We start from the raw sequence: 23,660 nt of genomic DNA, 5'->3' as shown, positions 1-23,660 counted from the left end.
CTGAATACAGTGAATAGATTTTTTTATGTGTGCAAATCTTCCAACGAAAACTTTGCATCATTGCTGAATCCATTTTTGTATTTCTTGGAAAACTAATAAAAATGTATAGTAAAATACAGAGTGATGCAAGATATTTGGTTAAAGTTTTAACCAGGCTTGGTGCATCCTCTGGTCCTGATGCTTGTTCAAGTTATCGAGGACCATCCAAACCCTCAAATCCGGTGAAAAGGTTTGAATAAACCAAAGTGAGAGTTACAGTGTTTTTCAGAGAACAACATGTGCATCTCATGTTCGAGATTTGTTGTGCATCCTCTCTGAACAAAACAAGACTGAGGGCGTACAGGAGTCTGTGTGTGTGAGGTCAGATCCTGGAGCTGCTCCACTGACAGGGAATGGGAGAGCAGGTTTGTCGGCACAGCATCAAAATGAGACCCAAACAAAGGAGTCAGAGAGAGGGACACAGTGGACTGCACCCCCCCCATTCTCTCTCTCTCTGGTAATGGAGCATCCAGCAGAGGACAGAGACCACTTCAAAACATATTAAAGAATTTAGGCCCCTTAAAAAACATCTAAAAATTCAGATGTTTTCCATCGCAAATCCCCCGCCCAAGAGGGACCTGTAAAGCACATAGAATTACATCAGAGAGAAAGACAGGAGGTGGAGGAGGAGGAGAGGAGAGAGAGAAACACAGAGAGAAGGAGGGAGGAAAAATTCTTCAAGTATGAGAAAATTTTACTGCTCTCCTCCCCTCTCTTTCTTCCTTTTTTCTTTCCTCCTCTCTCTCTCTCTCTTTCTGTCCATTCCCCCTCCCTCTGGTTCTGTTGGTCAGTCAATGAGAGCTTCACAGAGCCGGACAGAAACAGACGGAGAGACTCCTGGACCAACTGACAGAGACACTCGTCCCAGCTCTGAGCAGGTAAGAGGATGTTTTAGATTCTCCGATCATGTGCAAATATTGTCAAAATCTTCATTTTTGCATCTTTGATCAACTTAATTCACCATCTTTAAAGAGATTTTGGGACAATTTCATTGACATTGTGGATATTGTATGAACATTAATGAGGAGATATGAGTTCAGCTGGAACTGCAATGACTAGTTGATTAATCAGTCAGAAAAAATCCAAATCTGCTACTAATTTAATCATCGATTAAAATGCAAAACATTGCCTCGTTCTAGCTTCTACTTTGCTTCGCTTTAGGGTGATTTTTATTTTCACTGTTTTCTGAGATGTTTTGCAATTTTAAGTTAAATGAGAAAATAAATGATAGATTCATCAATGACAAAATAATAATCATTTTCACTATGATTTTTTTATTTATATAAATATAATTCAACATTAAAAGCTTTTAGAATTTTTTTTATTTTATTTGCAGTGCAGAAAAATGCCTGTATATGAAAAAATAAAAAAAGAAGTTTTTGACAGAAAAATGTAGGATTTTTACAAGTTATTCTGTCCAGTATTGACACATTTTGTCTTGAGTCCTGAAAAGTTAATTGATCTTGTGCACCCCAGCGGTCTGGACATATCTTCAGTCGTCCTATTTGCGATACAAATCAAAACAGAAACAAGGTGACGAGGCCGACTGTTGCAGAAATATCAGCAAAATGACACCTGCAGATTCCTTGGAAACAGGTGAAATCACCACGATGGCATTTATTTTAATAACATTTTATTTCTTTGGGTCTCTAGATATCTTAGGAATAAAAGACCAAATGACCAGTTCAGATGAATATGTTTTACCACTTGTATACATTAAAAACCACCATACAGATTTCTACTTGCATTTCACTGACATCAAGGCATCAGGTGGTTTCACGAGCCTCTACTTCGCCTGAAGGCTCGTGGATGCACGTGTTCAAGTTTCAGTGTTACTCATTATATTGCAGTGGCAGCAGATGAGGAGAAAAACAATGCAAATGTAAGTTTGCGAGTCTCCGTCCTGGTCCACGGTGGATTTCAAAGCAGCTGGAAGTCTAGATTTGAGCGAATGTGTCTCTGATGCTTGTGATGGCTGTGAGTCATCATATTACTAATAGCCGATCAAAGCCTTGCAACGCGCCTCGGACCTGCTGCAAGTCGTAAAATCATTTTGACCAAAAGAATCTGAACTCGAGGTCCACTCCCCAGCTGTTTTTCTGAGTTTTCAGACAGTTTTCATCCTCTTCCTCAGGCGACTGAGTGTGCTACAGGTAAAAGCTGCATAAAGAGCTAGTAAGTGGACCTTGAGTTAAGATTTTTTTTCTTTTTTTTATCCACTACTTCCGAGGTCAAGAATAAATGCTTAACGTAAAATGATTATCGTTAAAGGTGAACTCCACTGGTTTTCCACATCAGCTTGTGTTTCCAGGTGTTGAAGATTCTGCTGCATGTGTGTAAACGGTAGTAAAAAGGCCTTTAGTGTCTCCAGAGGGAGCTCTGTGAAGTCTGATGAATGTCCTCTACTGACGTCACTGGAGTCAGCGTGGGTTGGGTCTGAAGACCGCAAGTGGTCCCTTATTTAGTTATGCAGTCCTCTTTTCATTGAATTTATGATCGGGTGAACTAAAATTCAACCCGGCATCGAGAGTCACCAGAGAAGTCTTAATTCTCTAAGATTCGTCTGTGTTTGCTTTTTGTAAATTACAATGTGTGGAAGGGAAAGTTGTCAAAGGAGAGTTAAAGGTTTGTAATGCAGGCTAGAGATGAGTTTTATTGTTAAACTGCCAAAAATAAACTGCAGTCCAACTACTACAAATACAAACTTTCTTAAGTATTAGTTTAAATGAGCTGAAGTTATTAAAGTGTTATATGTGCGTATATGTCTTGGCCAGGACGCTCTTTTAAAGGAGAATAAATATAGGTTTAATTAAAAAAAACAAACAAACAAAAAAAAAGGAGTAAAAGCACACAGCTCCATTCATCTCACAACCGAGTGCCTCCTGGTAGCACTATCATTACATCAACCAGGGCCAAGTTTGGGTATCGAGTGCCAGGTTTGTGTTTGAAGGAGCTGGTGCGGAGGAGTTTATTTTGGCTACTGAGAGCTGGACTCAGCGTGAACAGGAGGAAACCAGCAGCAGGGAGAGAGTGTAAAGGTGAAGAGCCGGCGTGGAGTCCTTATGGTGGGTTTTGGGAGTCTCTATTGCCCTCATGTGTTTTCTGAGGGGTCCATCCCGCGGCGGATGGAACAGCTGTCACTGGCAGGTATTTACAAGCTAATTGCGGTCGACAGAGCAGGCTCGCTAACTGGCCGAGGTCTAGACAGAAATGTAAATTAAACTGCAGATGTCCAACCCCCTGCGCGTCGGCTCAAGTCACACTAGCGAATGCGTGCAGAGGGCGCGGAGAGGTAGAAGAAGTCGGGCTCACATATGAGGCGCAGCCGTTCGGAGGAGGCCTCAGAGCCCGGACATGGCCCCTCGTGCACACGCACTGAAAACGCACTTTTCAGTCACATCTTGAGTCCAGGAGTTCAACTTTTGAAATGAACAATATTTGGTGAGGTAATAGATTCAGAATCTTCCAGTGAGGGATAAAGAGCGGATGTGGTCAACGAGGTAACTGAGCTTTTTTTTGTAGGGAAAAAAGTATCAGACGCGAATTGTTATTCAAAGCAGAGTTTTTTTTAATCTGTTTAAAAAGAGGACTGGAGGGGATTTCAAACACAGCACTGAAAACTGAACCATGAGGGAAAACTCTGCAGTAGATAAGGGATTAGAATAGTGTCAGGTCTCGCAAACAATTTTGCATCACTTGAAATTGTCTAAAAGAATTAAAAAAACAAAACAGGATTAGTTTGTATCCAATTGTTGTTGGTTTTTATGTCCATTTCCAAAAATTGAAAAAAGTTACGATATTAAACTTCTCAGGTTGATACTGATGCCGATGGTCCAAACAAGGCATCAGCCGATATTATTTTTCTTCAATATAAAGACGTGACATTTTTGGTAAGGATCCCAAGGATTTTGTTATTAAAGTCAGCGCTCCCTAGTGGACAAACTATGTAGTGACGATTCTACATTGCTGCAAGCGGATATTTCTGCAACGAAATTTTCTTGGTACATATCAGCCGACACATGCCCGTATACAGTATATGTATACTAATACTGGCTGACTGTTTATACTGCGTATGTGTATTATCCATCAGGCTCCGCTTGAAATAAAGAGTAAAAAAAAAAAACCACCATAAAAATGGTGTTTTCAAAGGAGAGATTCCAGTTTGAAATGTCACTGTGCATAAAATGTGGAAACATATTTTGGAAGTAGGTGAAAACTTGACAGGGAAAACGGTTCTTGCACACCAGAAATCCCTCCTGACATAGGTGCACAGGATCAAAAAATTATCTATTTTACGAGTCTGTAATTTCCAGATTACACCAAAACAATCTAATCTTTGTTTCTTAAGCACTGAGCCGGCACCAGACTTTCATTCAGAGGATAACGGGTGAGCTACGCATGCAAAATGTGAGACGCGTCGACAAACGTTCACACAATTCGGCATGAAAGAAGACTAAAGTTTCCAGTTATAAATGAATGAGTAATAAATTTAAATGGAGCGATTTTCTTTTCCATGGAAATTCATCTGGAAGTCAATAAAAAACTCAACACAACTAACTGAACTAATTAAAATAACAGTCTCAGAATTTTGTCTCTATTTTTCTGGTAACTAGAAGCAAACTACATGGTTCTTTCCAGGGAACATTTCAAAGAAATATTAGGAAGTAACAGACCTGTAAAATAAAGTTTTACCAAAAGCTTTCGACGTTGATCACTTTATGAATGACGTTCTAGTCCTCAGTGCTCGTTAATCAAGTGAGCACAAGGGATCCTCACCGTGCAGGATTCTTTGGGGTCTTGGCGGTTTACAAAAAAATCCAATTCTGTGCACAGAAAATCAGCATAATCGACATTTAGAAGATAACGTATGGCCTCTGCAAATAACAGTAGGAACAGTAGGAAACTTTACTACTCAGCTGACAAAAATCAGGAACATTTACAGACATGGCTCCCTTGTAATTCACAGATATTTATTAATTTCTTCATATTTTCATCTTTTCCTGAATTTCAAATCTTGATCCGCCAGTAGACTGAGGTGACTGAGTGACATTATTAATGTGGTTCTGGACCGGGCCAAGCGCCGGGAACTCTCGGCAGCTGGTTTCTACATTCAGACCTGATGCTGCTGAAAGTGGATTTGAGCTGGACGGAGGACGCGCAGCGGACCCCTCAACTATTAACAAACTCTGGTTATAAACCTCTCAGGGGAGACGCAGCTGGTTAGATCATTTAGGGAGTGACTCATATTTGTGGACACACTCAGCTGCTGTAAGTGCATTGGTGGAATCGTCAGGGGAAAACTGTCTAACTCCAAGTGCGGTAATATTTATCTTTTTACTGTGATTTAATAGTAATGTGGTTCTTTGTGCATTTTTTAAAATCATAATTAGGTTGGAAACAGTTCACAAAGCACATAATCCAACATACAAGTATATCATCGAGTATAAACATCACCATTAATCAGTGTAATGGCACGAGCATGTTGGGAAGTACATGGTATTTATCAATTTGATTCCTCCCAGCTGTGAGCGAACAACTGAGTACAGGACTCTCTTATTGTTTTACTTAGCAACACTTTTATTGAAATATAGTGCCATTAAAGCTACCTGTGCTTCTGAGTCTTCACTGTATCTCCCTGAAAACAATAATTATCTGTTCAAAGATGGTTCCACTGACAAAGATGCACCAACAAGAGATAAAGCTGCTCCTAAATGACAGAAAGATTCAAAAAAAAAAGGTGGAGGTCATCTCGGGCTACACTCCAAAAAAAAACAACAGAAAATAATCGGGACAAAATTCACGACAAAATTTTACCATTTACATACTGATCCACCAATAAAAGACCCCGTGCAACTCAGCTGCTGTTGTCAGGGTAACACCTTACTTAAGAAGCATTGCGAAATGCGGTTGAAAGCTCTGGAAAAACCTTGTAAGAAGACTTTGAGTTTTTTTCCCAAACTACTTCTTCCAAGGTCAAAAATAAACTTTAACGCTCACTAGTTTTAATGTTTTCAGTTTCTGTCATTCACTGTGTGATTTAGGGAAAAGATGACGTGTTTTTCTCAAAGTTGACAAATTTTAACTTCAGTTTTCACAACCACGACCACGGCTACAGGTTGATCAACACTTCCAGACACGTTGCAGTAGTTTAGGCAAACTGTGGCCGTTGATCGAAGGTCTGATCACTGCGCTGCAGCGATGCAGAGATGTGTAAGCTCGTGGGTCATGGGTGAGCGTACCGTAACATGTTCTAATTCACGGTGAGTCACTCTTGGACGACACATTGACAGATGTTTTATGGACATCCGGTTCATCTAAAAGTCTCTCAGCAACAAACCAGCTTTATTTAAGCTTAATTTTGTCCCTTATGTGTGCAAGGAAATTCCAAACAGGGCAGCGCCAACAAGGCCCAACCAAAACAAACCGTCAGACGTGGGGATGTATTTCATGAAATTTATACACCGGGCCGAATTGCCCACAATAACCAATTGGAGTATATCCACTAGTTTAAATGGTCAGTCGTGGTTCTGATCCATGTGTCACCAACCTGGCTGCAGAATAACAATTTTTCAGACCAAGTTCATGTTTCCATTGTGGTTCATTGGCTGACACGCTACACTGGCAGGCCCACAAACAGCTAATGGCCCCATTTCTGCCAATTGTGACCAAAGTGGAGTCTGCTGAGCTGACGTGAGATTTAAGGTGGGTTTAAATGTGTAATTCTGTCTCTGCTTCAGGGGGATCATCCCTGGAGTCCAAAGGAGAGGAGGGAGGAAAACGACCAGCAAATGTCAGCGCCTGTGTGGACTCTGACTGACACTAAGAGACGGCGGCTGGCAGAGATCCCTTTGTCCTGGACTGCAAGTGCTAGTAATCTCTACATCTTTTAAAACACTCTGAAAATCTTGGAGAAAAATCCGCATCAGCATCAAACTGCTTCAACCAGCTCAGATTTCCTGAGCAGACCGACAGTCCAGCGTCCCCCCCCCCCCATCCTCGTTTTCCTAAACAACCAGAGGGACTGCTTTCCTGGTCCGACCCCAACGATGCTCCCCTTCAACCCCTCCCTCCTCCTCACCCTCCTCCTGGCTGGTCCGGCCCTCCTGACCCCATCAACCTCCCAGGAGCTTCAGGTCAGAGGTCACAGGACACCGAGGGACACCAAGCAGGACTCCATCAAGGTGAGTGAGCGATGCATAGTTGGACTCCTGGGGTAACTGACACACCCTAGTAGAAGTGGTAAACACCAGCAATAAACTGGATATAGACAACAGATATTTAAGATACAGTGGGCCCTGAGCACAGAAATGTAAACGGCCCGCTTCCTACCCACCAGAAAAGGATAAAAAATAGCAGATTTAAACAGAGGCCAGACTGGACTTCAGGATCGGATCGCCATGTCTCAGACCCTGTAGACGTCCATCCTGTCGGTCCCCAGGATCAGCTGCTGTCAGAACAAAGTTTATTTTATCTCCTCACCTACACAGGTTGACGTTGGGTTAGATTCTGCTCCGGTAGCGCAGATGTGTTTCGAGCAAAAGAAGGCTGCATTTCTCAGCGGTATTTTAGGGAGTAGTTGAAATGGGACTGGACTTGTTGAAATGGGATGTATTATGTATTGAAATGTGGACTTCAATAGATGAAAACCCTAGAACTAGGACACAGAACCAGAGCAAACATTAGAAAATAAACTGCAGTGAATGACCTTTTCCATTGTCACTGTCGCAGGTGGTGATCTCCGAGGGCTGTGCCACTCAGGGCGACTCATCTGATGTCAGCCAGGGAGGTAAAGACATGCTGTGAAAAGACGTCACGTCCAGGAGAAGAACAGAACGAAAGAGTCACAGCTGTAACTCAGCCTGATCATCTCTGTATTTCTCAGGTAAAGAAATCGACCTGGCCCCTGGTTCTCCTCTGGTCCTGACCCATAAGATCAAACTGGTTCCTTCAGGACCAGTGTCTAGGTCTTGTGACTGCGAGGCGGACTTTGCTGCCCTTCGGGAGCGTCTGGAGAGGCTGGAGAGGGAGGTGTCGGCCCTTAGGGAGAAATGTGGAGGAGCCGAGGGAGGCTGCTGCACCTCCAAGGAGAGCAAAGGTAAAAGCAGCTTGTTGTTACTGTTTTAAAGTCCCTGTCCACAGTAAACTCATGACTCAGTAAGCCACAAAAGTTAAAGCAGCTCTATGAATCGAAATGTTTCTAATAACAATGACAGTGTGAAAGGTGTCTGTGGTGGCGATGAACCTACAGAGAGTTACCAGCTGAATCTGCAGCTCACCTCGGCTTCACGGAGCTTTACGCTGAGTTTCAGCTCGTTGTTTTTCTGTCTGGACAGAAACAGCTGTGAAAAGCCGCTGTCCACCACCTGCTCAGCAGCAACGAGCAGAAAGACACAGTTAGAGACCAGCTGGTGAACATGGTGGAGCATTTAGCGGCTAAAGAGCCAGATGTTTCCCTCAGGAGCTGGTGGAGACCAAAACCAGAGCTAAAAGAGAGGTCCTGTTATAACTCTATCTTGATGCAAGCTACAAGATATTGATTCCAAAACCTCAAAACGTCACCCAAGTTAGAAAATGTGAGAGGATGGTGATTAAAATCATAGTTACCAACAATCATCTTAAGGAGTCATGTTATGTTATGATTCAAACCCTCTCATACTGGTGTTACTGGTCTGAAGTGTTCCCTGTGGGAATGGTGACATGAGGATCAGAAGAATCAAAATTTAGAATCTTATTGCTGTGGAATTTAAGCCCATTTTCAGTCATTACAACATCTGGGGTTTTGTCTTGTTATTTTGTTGAACAGCATCTGTTTATAGCAACATGTGTTGAATAAACATTGGACTGAATTTTCTTTGTCAGTTAAAAAATCCCCCTCTTTCCTTTTTTTCTGGTTGTTGTTGGTCACTAACTCATTCTAAAAGAAAAATGAGGCCGAAAACAGCTGCAAACAAATGATCCCAAATGTTAACAGGCAGACACACAGGGGCGTGCAAGAGGCTCGCCCGGTGAATACACAGTGTAGAAAGGTTGCTGGTTCAAATCCATACATTTTACACAAAATCTGTAACAGAACATTACAGAGGGAGCAAGGAGAAGAAAAAAATCACCTGCCCTGTTCTCACAATACATAAAGAACATAAATCATAATAATTTTAATGAATTTTCCACAACCCTTTAAGACGTGCACACATCAAAACACGACAGCAAAAATTCATACTGATCAAGTATTTGATCTCTAGATAGATAGATAGATCCTCCTGTCCACCGCCGACCCTCCCCACAGCTGCAGATTCGTCTCAACTCAGAGTTGTACTGAGAGTCCGAGGAGTACAGGGTGAAGAGGAACGGCGGGAGGACGGCCCCCCTGCGGCGCTCCTGTGCTGCCGTCCGCCCATTCAGACACACGTCCCCGCAGCCGCACAAACTGTGGTCCATCAGTCCCGTAGCCGGTAATCACGGGGGCTGTGGAGGCGTGATTCTCACAGAACCGCCTGCTTCGTCCAGGTGAGAAAGGGCCTGCAGAAGCCGGTAGATGATGGCGTCAGGCCTCGAGAGGTGCTCACCTGCGCTCTGAGATGGGCCAGCACCGGTCTCTCCGGAACTTTCATTATCCGGGATGTAAGGGGAAAAAGACGACGACGTTAGCGGCAGCTACTGCAACAGGCCGCAACTAGAGCGGCGCCATCTTGGACCGGTTCATACATCTTGTGAAAGTGAGCAATAGTTGAACATGATGTTAAGACAGAATTGCACTATTTTACTCCACACGCAGAAAGAATCATCTGATTCAATGATTCATCAACTCCACACAGTAACTAGCATGTGGTAAAATAAGGGAAAAGAAAAATGTCTGAGCGCCTTCTTTGTGATACAATCGTGCAAACCTGTCTCCTAGAAATGACATCTATATATTAATCAATTGTTGAAATTGAATTGAAACGCTATATTTATTAACTGCCCCTGAGTCACTAGGAGGTGGTTGGGGGGGATTGCAAGGGTACAAAGCACATGACTGTCCCACCAGAGACCAGGTCCACATCCAGAGTCCCGCCTGTGGTTCAGGCAACGACAGCTCTTTGGTTAAGGTTCGGGAATGATGGTGGTTTTGGTTCAATGTGAATGAACTGGTTGTGTCTGAAGTCACTGAACTTCTTCTGTATTAAACCAGAGCAGGATCTTTCCTGAACCTGAACCAGGTGCTGTGAGAGTCTGAACAGAACCGTGAAACAGTTTAATGATGCTGGAGTCACTACGAGTGGAGATCAGATAATGTGATGGAAAACAACATTTGGCTGATCCCTTCAGTATCAACGAACTTGTGACTTGGCAAAAACAAAAATTAACAACATTTCCTCATCACGTCAATATAAAACATGATCCGCAATTAAATGTCCTGCAAAACCTATTTGTTTTCCAAGTTAGTTGCGTTTAAATATAATTTCTCTGAGACAAGGTTGAATCTCCATTTGTCATTTGTCTTAATATAAAACTTACAAATGACATCCACCCTTTCTAAATAAACTCCTTCAAGAACAATTTCAGAAAAATTTTACCTTCTTTTCTCATTTCGTAAGTTTGTCATCCATTTAATGTTCATCTTGAGTGTGTTCACATGTGTACGTCATTAGCGAAGATATTTTTTTAAATCAGTTCAGACAAATCTCTCTCAGGATCATAAACTCTCATATAGTCACAAACCGCACAGAAAGCATCATCTTTTTTTAGGGTTTTCTTTTTTTCTTTTTTCCTGGAAAGTGGACAGCGTAGAGCCAGACAGGAAACCAGGAGGAGGGCAGGCGTGACATTAACCACAGGTCTCCAGGTGTGGACGTCGTGGTTATGTGGCATGTGTCTTAGGATACCAGGACACCGTGCAATACCATAAACTTTCAGTTCGGTTGAAAAGACATTCAAATATGATCCGGGTGCGATCCCCCTTTATTTTGCATTTTTGACCTAATGTTGGTCACCAAAAACAAATCCAAATCCCCATTAAGTACGTAACAGCTATTGGCGAGCTGCCCCTGAGCGAGGGGCTCCTCCCTCCTCATTAACATGACAGTGTCTGGCAGCTTCCTGCTCTGACTGTGTGTCAACTGGACGAAGCCTCCTCAGATCAATAATCGAATCGGAAATGACGAGAGACATGTTGTTTTCTGACAATGACAGGTGTGAATAAGCATCCAACCCACCCAGGATGAGACAACTCTCCAAACTGCTCACAGTTCAAGTTGCGTAAAATGATAGTTCAGTCCAAGTAAATTTACCCCCGAGAGCTGTCAAAGTCAATGATATATGGAATATATCGAACAATATCTCAAACATATCCAAAATTACAGTAGGATACATGAAGAGAAACATTAAAATATCACACATGACATCTGAAAATCTCCAGATTTATGCATCGTATTTTTCTGTTTATATACTCCAACATAAATGTATGCTGTGGTCGTAACAATGGGAATTTATCAACAAGAAGATTTACTATAAATGAATCCAAATTTACAAAAAACAAACAAAACCCATACAGTATTTTTCATCTTCTCCTCTCAAACCTCTTGCTGCCCGAGTTTTGCAAAGGTGCATTTATGTTAGAATATTATCCCAAATCTGTATCAGCAGCATTGTAATGCTGCACCTGCATCAGGTGGAACTGATTCGAAGAATTTTATGTTGGAATAACGGAAATGAATTAAGACCTGTGCATTATGTTTTCAAATAGTGAGCAAAAGAAATAGAAAGTATAGTTGCCAGATAATCGCAGTGGAGTGAAAGTATAAAGTTGCGCAAAATAGAAGTGAAGTACCAGTACCTTAATTTGCCATTGCAGTAAATACAGTACTGCTGTAAAAAGTACTAAGTTACTCCGAAAGTAACTGACTGCGTGCTGCGAGTTAGAGTCAGTCCATGTCAGGCATCCTCCATCAGCGGGGAGCTGACCTCAGGACTAATCACATTGTAAACTGGCAGAAATGAAACCACAAGCTAACTGTGTGTGTGTGTGTGTGTGTGTGTGTGTGTGTGTGTGTGTGTGTGCGTGTGTGTGTGCGTGTGCGTGTGCGTGTGTCCATCCACAGCTGTCTGCCCAGTGTGATCACAGACTCCATCCCCTCCCTGACTAGTCCAGATTTCCCTCCACCCTCCTCTCAATAACACACACGCACACACACACGGTGGGGGATACGTAGTCAAAACAGGGCTGCGTGACACTTTAATTTGTGGGGATTAGACTTCCACCCCCCAAAAAACTAGAGCAGGATGACAAAGGGAAAGTTTTCGGGTCACGTTTGAATGAACTTCCGTCACTGCGCTGACAGTTACCTCAACAACTGCTGGCCGTGGCATTTACAGTGGATATTCATGGGGGGGCTTTCCATTCGGCTAACGAGACAACGGGGCGTCTTTTCTCACTACCGCGCCATTTTAAGGACATGCCAAATATTCATGACGAACAAAACCAGAAAACATCTGGTGTCTGATGCCTGCTGCTCCAACATGTAATACAGATCATAGAAAGTGACGGATAGAAATGACACCATTTGAAAATAAAAATTCTTTTAATGCTGAAAGAGCACAAAGGACGTGAGGGAGGGATAAAAACAGACAGTGATATTCCAATTAAAATCTTTAGCCTGACTCGGGTCTGTGAAGGATCACGGGTACGGTAAGTCTGACGTCCCTTTCAGGCCTGGGATGATCTTATAGGACTAATAATAATAACTGTGACTTCATGGCTGTTTATTTAGGAATGGAAAATAAGAAAGAGAGAAAAAAAATCAAGAAAAGCTTTTGGCTCATGTAGAAAAAATACACCAAAAAACAAATATGTAATATTGTATATATTTTATGACTATATATGAATACATGTAGAGCTGCTGCTGTTTTTCCTGTTTCCACAAGTAGTTTTCCTAATCTGCAGCATTATAAATCATACATAATTAATATTATAGTAAAGCTGTGAACAACCCGGCTCCTTTTAGCTGACCAACCAATAAAAACGCTCAAGTCAAAGGGCCGTTGACGCCTGCTAAAAAACTTCTGTATGGGATAAACACGTGGATCCTCGCTCTAGGATGCTCGGGGAGCCTCCTCTCTCCTCTCTCCTCACCACCTCGATGATGGTGGACCCCGATCAGGCGGAGGACGGAGGAGCGAGGACGGGAGGCGGGGTCATTAGTAGAATATGGGCTCCACAGAAATCTCGGTGACCCCCGGGACCATTACTCTAGCGCCACCATCAGGCCAAAGCTTTCTTTTGTACACAAGAAACATCGGGTAGGCAGATTTTCCATGAAAGTTGCTGAGCATATTCCCGCTCCACAGAAGACGAATCCTTCGGATTTGAATGAGCCCGTGATCTTTCCTCTCAAGTTATGCTCAGGACAAACTTTACGTTTTTAGCTCGGCTACTGGTAAAACTCTAAGAAAAGATATATCAAAAGTATGTCATTTATAGGATCTAGAGCCGTGTTTCCCAACATTTTTGGATTTTTGACCCTTTAAACTGATCTAAAATTAACTCACTCATGTCCATGAGAAATGAGCACTTGTGTTGTTGATTTTATCCAGTATTTCACTTTGAGCAAAGATAAGAGAAATGGCTAAAAAATTATGAAGCAGAAATATGTTTTTCTTCCTCTTGCTATCTCTCTTATCATCTCGCGGCCCTTCACATTCACCGCTCTTGAGGATACTAGCAGACGTTAAGTTTCTGACACTTAGTTTTGTTCCCAGATACTTTGAGGCATTAACACATCAGGGACAACTCCACTCTTGCACTCGACTTCTCTCTTCGTTTAGTTTTGTTGACTTCTTCCCACCCCTCCATACCACATCCAACAGTTATGAACACGGAAAAATATTCAACCTCGTTGAAAATGTACTTTAATCACTGACATTGTCTAAATTATCCCAATAGGTCGGTACAATCTGGTACCAGGCAGATGTTCTGTTTGTCAACAGAAATAATCTACAATCATCTGAAGGTTCATTTTCCAGTGTGAATCTGCCCTGAAGTCACTCAGCAGTCGCAGTGTGTTTCTTTCTGCGGCGGAAATTATCATTGAAAGGCTCATCTAGCTACACAGCACAGAGTTTCTTCATATTGTCAATGTTTCCAGAGATATTAGTTGGGAATTGCTCAGTAAATTTGGGTAAAAAGCAGGTTTGACTCATCCCATTGAAACGCACCAAAGAAACAGAGCCGCTGGAGGTTAGTTCCTAATTAACATCAGGTCTCTATGTAATTGTAGTCTAGTGCCAGCAGGACAAGAGCAAAGCATTATGCACATGATAAAAATCAAATAGTAAAACAAGCCAGACACTAACAGGACATTAACCAGATCATCCAGTCAGAGATGTTAAAACAGAGGAGGGGGTAGCTACATTTTCTGACAACTCCATTGGCTATAAGCTTGTTTGACCCGTCTGCCTCTGCCACTTTCCCCCTCCCTCCTTTCCAGGTGCAGGTTGCTCCATCAAACCAGGCATCGACGAGTGTCCCAACGAGTGCAGCGATCAAGGTCGCTGTGAGGGCGGCAAGTGTGTCTGTTTCCCTGGTTTCAGTGGACCGGACTGCAGCCAGTCCAACTGTCCTCGAAACTGCAACGACAATGGGAAGTGTGTGAACGGACAGTGTGTGTGCGATCCTGCATTCACCGGCCCCGACTGCTCCAAGAGTGCCTGTCCCAACAACTGCAGTGATCATGGACGGTGTGTTAAGGGTAAATGTGTTTGTGACAAAGGATTCACTGGTGCAGACTGCTCTGAGAATTCATGCCCGGGGAACTGCAACAAAAGGGGGCGCTGTATTAATGGACAGTGTGCCTGTAATCCTGGATTCACTGGACCAGATTGCACCAAACGAGCCTGTCCTGATAACTGCAACAACCGCGGCAGGTGTGTTAATGGTAAATGTGTTTGTGACAGCGGCTTCACTGGTGCGGACTGCTCCGAGATTGCCTGTCCGGGAAACTGCAACAACAGAGGGCGCTGCGTTAATGGTCAGTGCGTTTGCGACGATGGATTCGGCGGCCCAGATTGCTCTGAAAGAACATGTCCTAATAACTGCAACGACAAAGGGAGGTGCGTCAAAGGGAGGTGTATTTGCCGGCCTGGGTTCACCGGACAGGACTGTAGCCTGTGTGAGGAGGGGATGACCGGGCACAACTGTGACACAGGTGAGTCAAACCCACCAAAATACCAAATCCCTAATCAAAAGTAATCTTCAGAAAGTCCACTGTCATGTATAGGTAGGCCCCATTTACACTTGGTATTAACATGTGATCTGTATCTGGATACATTTTCGTGAAAAGGATATCCGACCCAGTGCATTCTTGTTATCTCGACTGCCTGCGTTGTGATCGGATTTCAATACGCAAATTCATTAGGTTAGTTAATTAACTGGACTTGTCAAGAGGTGGGATTAGGTGACCTTTCAATTTGCTTGGTGTTTCTGTTTGTTTTTTTTCTTGCGGTAGCACTGTACAGGTTGCATTTGGGCCTAATATTCTACAATAGCAAGAAGTAGCCATATAGTACAGTCATAGTGGGGACAGTTTGTGTGGCCTCTCACAACCTCTATGTAAGAAACATAAACAACAATGCAAAGGGCAATGCATCAGGGGTACCTTGCGCTCTTGTGCAGCCAAATGTCTAACCCCGGGTTTGAAAAAGAACGTCGTTGCTTATTACGTGGCCTCGTCTGTGATTCTGACTCGTGGAGTACCACATGGTTCTATTTTGGGCCCTGTTTTGTTTTTCGTCAGCTATGCTCCCCAGCAGGCAGAACATGAAGATTTAAAGGCATATCTATATGTGTAAGACAACAAACAAAACAAAACATAGAAAGGCATCTGGTAACATTTTATTATACCAACAAATGGCCTCTACAGCATCGTAATAGTGAGTTAGTGTGCAGCACTACAAACGAATGCTGATGTGCAGCCAAAATTTGTAATACAACGCTGTTGCTCATGATTCCTCCTCTTCTGTGACACTGACTTGGGGTGTACCACAAGGTTCGATTCTGGGTGTAATATCTTCTCGCATAATAACTTGATGGATCAAACACAAGAGAGGACACAGTTTGTAATTTCTGGTTGGATGTAGTTCAGATGTGCTTTGAACTGCTGTAAACTTTTTGGGGGTTAGTCATACCATCAGTGTTTGTCATGATTCATTCAGTAACTGCATTTTGATTTCAGTTGCCTCATAACTTTTTCAAATTCTGCTCAAAGTAATCGTCTAGGTTTTTTTTCGATACATCATTATTTGCAGCGTCAGTCATGCTGCTTTACCTTCTCCAGCTCTGTTTTCTTGTTGTTGTCGTTGTTGTCAATGTTGTTGCCAGGCTACGTTAGTGTATTAGCTTGTGTGTTTGGAGCTGGTTCAAGCTGCAGTGATTCCAGTGACGGAACTGTTTCATTAACAGAGCAGCAGGACCCAGACCTGCTGCCCACAAAACTCCCTCAAACAGCTGCATAATGGCTTTCTGTGCTGCCAAAGGACAGATGTGCACGCGCGCGTGTGTGTGTGTGTGTGTGTGTGTGTGTGTGTGTGTGTGTGTGTGTGTGTGTGTGTGTTGTGAGGGGAGAGAGAGAGAGTGTTAAGTGTTTTCCCAAATGTAACCAAACTCCGATTGGAGTCAAGAGCGGGATGTCCCAAAACCTGAAGTCCTCTATGAGAAGTCGAGAAAAGTTAGTGGACACATATAGACAGCATCAGAAACCATCACACACATTTCTAAAAATGTCTCAAATTAAAAGCTTAAATCTGTCCCATCCAGTGTGATGAGACTTTACACTGTCACTGTCACTGTCTGTCTATTTTACTCCAATTACATGGAAGATGTAATTGGAGTAAACAGGACAGGAAGTCAGTCCAAGTTTAGTATTTACTTGTTGGGTATCAAGAGTCCTGAAGTCTGGTCAGTAGATGAAGCTTTAAATTTGAGACGGGAGCTCATCCAAAGTCCCCAATGCGTGCACCTCCCCCTCAGAAAAGTCTGACTAGCCACCAAAGAGAAAGTCTCTAAATCTTTTTGTTGTTTAGATTTTTCAGATTTTATGTTCAGCTGGTTGATTATGTTTCGGTGAATAAAGACACAAAGGTTAAAATAATGTTACATACAAAACCTTCCTTACAAAGCTCAGACTAAAATTCTAGCGGGGGAAATAGTAAGGCCATCATTTATAAGTTTATGTAGTTAATTAGGTAGTTAGCTTAAAAAGTCGTCAAATTTAAATACGGTGCCCCTAAGAACACTGGAATCTCTCAGTCAATTACCCACAACGTCTAATGTTTAGCCATGCTAGCGATGTGGCTCCAGGGATGGCAATGTCAAGTCAGTTGGTCAGTTCTTCCATTACTGGTGTAGACTGAAAAATCTCCATTCATGATGAATCCTACTGACTTTAGCCATACCCTGGATTTTCCTGTAGCACCATCAGCAGGGCAAAGTTTTCACTTAACCTGCGAACTAGCTGAACATCTACTGGATCGAGTGGCTCAAAATGCTGTAGAGACATTCGTGGATCCCAGATGCTGAATCCAACTTTGGCGATCTTCTCACTTTTCCTCTGTCATGAGGTTCACATTTGTGGTTTTGAGTAAAATATCTCAACAACTTTTGGAATCTGTTGCCATGACGTTTGGTTCAACATTCGTCTGACTTTTCATCCGGCGTCATCATCAGGTCAAAATTTCAGATTGTCCAAAAATTTGGTTTATGACCAAATATCTGCAAAACTAATGACACTCAGAATCAGCAGTGCTTTTGTGTTAATTAGCAATTGTTAGCATGCTAGCAAGGTAAACTAAGATGGTGGCCATGGTAAACTCACGGAGCTGCTAGCATGGCTACTGGAAAAAAAAAAAACATAGGATAAGACTTCAGTGTAGTTGCAGTCGACCCTGCCTCCTGTCCCCCCAGAAAACCACAACTGAAGACAGGAAGTCCTGTGAAAACAATTTCACATGGGAAGCAGCAGTGGTACATTTTATTTACCTAGAGCTGAAGAGGAGTTACTGCTGCCGTTCTGATCAGTCGTTCTTGTCTCGCCCTCCAAATAACCTTCCCAAAAACAGCAGTTCATGGAAAATACCTCGATTGAAATTTCCATACAGTTTGAGCAACATTGGATGTTTCTAAATGCACGTGTGAGCGTGTTTGGTAGCCAGCCACATGGTTACCGTGCCTCTCAGTCCAGTATGAAGTTCATGTTGGATTTTGGTAATTACTTACTGGAACATTATGTCAGTCTGTCAGTGACCCACTGAGTAGTGAAGTTTTCAACACTTATTTTTACAAGAAACTGCCTGCAGTAAAATAAATGGTGAATTATGGACTGCGCCCTCACTGTGGCTCTGCCAGGCTGACAGCCACATGCTGTCACAGAGTGCCACATGTTTCCGCATGAGTCCGTGCTACAACGAACAACGGTTTACGTGAAAGTGTGACATCATGTGTATATTTAACGAAGACAGAATGTGACAGAGAGTCTGAATGGTTCTCACGGTGAAAGGGTTTTATAGAAACTTCATAAATCTGCATGATAAACTCTATCACCTTAACGTTTGAAGGATTGATTCAGTGATTTGCAGGTCAAAAGACGTTTCGAAAATTTTGGTTAATGCTGGGCAAAATTTAGTTTCATTTTTTTAATGTCGAGGTTACACATAAATACTGTTTCAGCAGCGTTGCACCCATGTGTGTTTAAGGGCTGCTTCACATTTAGATACAGTAGTTAAATGCTGTTCAAACAACAAATACGCAGTATGTAAGCAACAGATCGGATAGAACAGGGTGTTTTGCGGGTGTGGTACCGGAGAGAGGAGAGTTTAAGACGTGAAGGAGGCCGATGCCAAACGCTGATGCATACATCATTCGGTTGGATCAACTGCAGAACAAATGGACGCCTGCTGGTCCATTTGTTCCACGGCATCAATCATATGAGTAAGAAAAACACGATGACAGAAAATCCTGTCTCCAATGGAGGAGTAGTAGGCGAACGCTTTAACAAGTTCAACAGGGTCGTGAATGAGGACTTAAATGATGATGTATGTGTGTTTTGTTGAAAGACAGAAAAAAAGAGTGGATTGTGCTGCCGGTGGGATTTGTGTCATTTCTGTAGATGTTTCGTTCTTCACTGTGAAAACCGGTTACTGTTGGACTTAGGGTAATCTATACAATGAGATGACTGTTTATCTGCATCAAAAAGAAGATAAAACAAAAAAAGGCAAGTGAAAACACAAGATAATATTCATACAATCGCGGGAGATGCGCAGGCAGAGCCGAAAGCCAAACATCTTAATCGTGTGACTCCAATAGAAGGGAATCAGATTTCATCAACACAACATCGTGTATCAGAAGCCAGAAATCTACAATATTATTCCGAATAGAAAGCTATTAAAAGTTGCCAATGCTGGATTTCTGAACACATTTTTTAAAAACATCTGGGGATAGGTTTAATTTCGGATTTTAGGAGCGCTGTCAGAAATTCTGAAGTAGCTGAAGTTGTTGAAAATGCAGCCGAAGCCGATGACTGAATGGTGCTAAATGTGCCGAAATAATCATTAAAGACAGAAGTCAGCGTCTTACTGAAATATAAATAACTACAAATAAAACCAAACAGCCTGAAGTTTATTAAACCGGAAAACACTGAGATTGGCAGACCTTGCGCGGTCCCCGCATCCCACAAGGTAAAACCCCAGGAAATCTTTTCCGTGGTTGATCAATCGTTCGCAGTTTTGCAGGGTGTCCTCTCGCCCAGGCTTTAGTGCAGTAACTTCCGCGGGGGCAAACGCTGGAGCAATGTAAACTTAACGTAGTGCTGAAACGAAGCAGCAGCTGTCTCGTGCTGCTGATGTATGTAGGGTACCTACTCCATTAATATCTCTGGTTCTATCACAGCCAGAACTACTGGACTTTAATCGGATTTTCACATCAATGGGAAGTTCCTTAATCTGACAGGTATTGAATTCAGTGGATTAAGCAAAATAACGTGACCTCGTGGGATTGTGTTCTTCTTGTGTCACCGTGAAGAATATCGGTCAGAGGGAAACAGGGATAGTCCAAAAATAACGTCTCCTGCGAGCGACTGGTGAAGACGTGTGGATCAAACTTATGTCTCGCCACATTTAAATATACACAGATGTAACTGATGGCTCGTAGCTAAACCACGTCTCTCCCTCTTCTCTGTTCCCCTGCCCCCCTCTCCAGCCATGTCAGGTGTTTCCCAGCTGAGTACGCGGGACATCACGGAGACGTCCGTCACTCTGGTCTGGACTCCGCCTCCTGTGCAGTATGACACCTACCACGTCACCTTCACCAGCCAGGTACACAAGATGTTGATCAGTTTGGCCGTTTCCAGTCTGATCCCGGGTGAAGTCTCTGTCCTTTCGTATCACTGCACTCGTGACGTGGTGTCACTGAGCTTTCTCTCAAACTTGAGCAGATGCATTTTCACTTCAGTTTGTTCAGCGTCTGTTCACATCTGTTTGCTATGTCTGTGGGTGTAGGCTCTTTAATTGATAAGAATGACTTGGGGACCAAAACCCACCTGGGTCAGGGGACTCTGCAGGAACCTGCCGTCCAACACTGACGCCAAGACGGGCGCTGACGCAAACAGGCAAACAGAATCTGCCTCATCTTTCCAAGGCAGCTTTGCATTTTCTCCCGCAGGATGTGATTTAGCTTTTTTCGATTTAACTTCTGCCATTCAGAGGTCTACGTGTTTTCAAGGGGTAACAGTCTAACTGAAGTCTCTCTGAACCTTCTCCTGTGACTGTCCAGCCCCGCAGTCCGGATGAGAGGAGACCTGAGTTGATGAAAATGTCGATACACTCGTCTGAGTGGCCGTCAGCTGTTTTTCTGCTCTCAGAGCATTAAGCTTAAAGAGCAGCAGCGAGTGCTGAGTGTGCCCTGACCTTAGAGGCGAAGGCTGGTTGGGGCAGCGTGTCAGCCTGCAGGGAAGACCTGCAGACACAACTCAGGGCCAAATCCAAGGTGTTGCCAACTTTGCTTTTCAGTTGATATCTTGAGAATAAAGCTCCTAAAAAAGAAACTAAAATTGAGCCTCAGCAAAGCACGAAAGTCTTTATAGAACTGATGAAAATGCAACATTATCCATTATAGTGTAGATCAGATACATGAAACTAAAACTGAAGACGTTGACATATCACACAAACAATGAGAATAGTCGGTACAGTCTTTGCTAAAACCCCACTTTTTGAAGAACAATAAAAAAGCAACAAACAAAAGTTCGGCCTAATAGATCAAAATAAATCGGACGAAAACAGAATTAGTGCTGGATTTTCTCACCAAAGAAAAAGACTCCTGTTTGAGACAGACAGGCAGAAAATACAACCAAATTAAAAATGGAAATCATTCAGAAAGCAGGTTTAATTGTCGACAGGCGTCGCCCGGCAACAGAACGACTAGAGAGTTTGTTCTCGCTGAGTCCTCGCTGTCCCCCGTTCAGGACTCTGAGAGCCGCTCGGGGGTTTCAAAGTCTGCATCGCCTTAAACAACTTCCACCGTCCAAGATGATCAAGTACGTGACAGTCAAGATAATAAGTTTGCTCCGTGCATCAGGCTGCAAGAGAAGGACAGACTGTTTGGAAACAGGGCCTGATGTTTTGCTCAAGCCAAGTCACAGGTGGCAGAAAGTCCAGTTTCAAGAAGAGGAATAATTTAAAGGAAGCTCTCCGATGAAATGGCAGATTGGTTATAATAAACTCTGAGTGAGGGTTTTGTTTAGAGGTGCAGCTCTGTGTGCAGATCGTGTTGAAAAGACAGGACATCTTCATCATCTTCTTTCCGTCAGAACAAGAGGCAAAGCTGTTTCCAACAATAATAAAAAAAAAATAACAAGGATTCAGAGTTCAGCAGCTCCAGGAATCATTTCCACCGCAAAAACTAATAAAAGAAGAATGTCCAGTGAAAGTCCCATAAAGACCCCCAGGAGGATTTATAGTACAGATGGTCGCCAATAAATTAACTCGGGATTGTTACAGTTGTTTTACGGCCCAAACTCAACCCACCAGGTCGTACTGAACAGTGTCATTTTCACTTTAAAGCTCTAAAAATGGTAAAACAGTGGGACACGGTCGACGTAAAGGTGGCAGAATAAAACTGACTATGCCAGGATATTACAAGTTTTTAGGGTTAAGAATAAGAGAGATTTTGGGAAAACGCTCTTCTTCCCTCCGCGGCTCAATGATGAGCGTGATTTCTCTCCTTTATTTAATCCAGGCACAGGCTGAAACTTAAGAAATGACAAGGGGAGTTACTGAGCTAATCATGTCCCGACTCCAGCTCCAGACTACATCCATCTGAACATCTCAATCAATTATTTCTTTAAAAATGTATCTTTTATTAAAATCCTTTCATTTGTTTCCCTGTCGACTTTTGACATCTTGTTGAGGTCTTACTTCTGTTTCTAGATACTTTCCAACCACGATAAGAAGAAAGTTTTGTAGTTTTCTGGGAGCAAAAATGAACATTGGCCCAAAGTAAGCTTCAAAAATCTCGCTGCACAAACAGATATGTCTGCCTAACAGATAGTTTAAGAACGTGGTCTGAAATTCTTCTCAGCCCTTAGAGGATGGCATGAATGTGCAGTGACGTTACTGTAGGATTTTGGCTTTTGATTTGGTGGGAAAACTCACTGCAGCAGGTTGAATAGACACCAAGCAGTTTGTCATTTCTACAACAGACACTATAAAAACTCAGCCGTGAAATGAACTAAAAGCCCCAGAGTCCATCTCTGGGCGCCGTGAATTACAGCAGGATTCCACGACCATCCGGTTCACTGACTCTGTAGCTCATAGTCTCTCAAACGGTTCATTAATGCTGGTTTTGGAATGTTAAAAGAAAAGTAAACAACAATATACGTAGGTTCAGTGTAAATTTGTCCTTTTTAGAGACATTTTTAACTGTTGTCTCTGTCATCTAACAAAATCTGTGCCTTGAAATACTGATTTTGTGCGATTTTTGAAACATTTGAAAGCCTCAAAACATCATCGGGAAGCTGGGAGGAAATGTAAGGATTTCGGTGCAGAGCGATTCAATCACTGGGGACTGTTTTCAGATCAAAGCAAATCATAAAAATTGTTTTTAAAAAGCACAAACGACTGAGTTACGATGAATCCGTCAGGGACGAAACCATTTCTGTGACAAATCGTAAATAAAGTAGTTTGTAAAAAATCCCAAAGATTATTCCGAATTACAGAGTCGACATCTAATAAATCAAACAGGATTCTTGAGCCACGTTGGGAGGGAGAAGATCAAAGATCGAACACAGTAAAAATCTGACAATCAATTCAAACTAATCCCCAGGGAGCCTACGATGGCAACAACAAATCCTGCTCCTCCACGGAAAAGAATATCAACTTCTTCTGGCGATGTTTGGATAAAAAGGCCAAATCCAATCTAGTCTGACTAACTGTTCCCTACCCTGACATCGTTGCGTGTGTGTGAGAGTGTGTGTCATTATTTAAACCATGACTTAATTACCCAGCAACCCTAGAGGTTTTTCGTCAGCATCATTGAAACCGAACAAGAGCAACAAATGATTACGGAAAACACTTGAGATTTCATCCTAAGTGTTAAACACACA

General features: G+C 42.6%; 1 protein-coding gene across 3 annotated transcripts in view; it reads left to right on the top strand.

Moving 5' to 3' along the window:
• The window catches only part of LOC120786209 (tenascin), a 56,807-nt gene that overhangs the window by 5,158 nt on the left and 27,989 nt on the right, over positions 1-23,660 (top strand). For 2 of the 3 annotated variants that reach the window (XM_040121487.1, XM_040121489.1), the window contains exons 3-8: positions 831-917; positions 6,777-7,220; positions 7,768-7,825; positions 7,922-8,134; positions 14,502-15,218; positions 20,261-20,376. In XM_040121487.1, coding sequence (XP_039977421.1) covers positions 7,086-7,220; positions 7,768-7,825; positions 7,922-8,134; positions 14,502-15,218; positions 20,261-20,376 — 1,239 coding nt within the window. In that variant the 5' untranslated portion in view covers positions 831-917; positions 6,777-7,085. Of the gene's footprint in view, positions 1-817; positions 918-6,776; positions 7,221-7,767; positions 7,826-7,921; positions 8,135-14,501; positions 15,219-20,260; positions 20,377-23,660 lie in introns of those variants that run through there. The other variant, XM_040121488.1, reaches the window with a different exon arrangement.

Source organism: Xiphias gladius, chromosome 24, assembly GCF_016859285.1.
Source record: "Xiphias gladius isolate SHS-SW01 ecotype Sanya breed wild chromosome 24, ASM1685928v1, whole genome shotgun sequence".
Classification (NCBI taxonomy): Eukaryota; Metazoa; Chordata; class Actinopteri; order Istiophoriformes; family Xiphiidae; genus Xiphias; species Xiphias gladius.
Note: the sequence above shows the minus strand (reverse complement) of the source record. Positions and strands in the feature narration are given on the sequence as shown.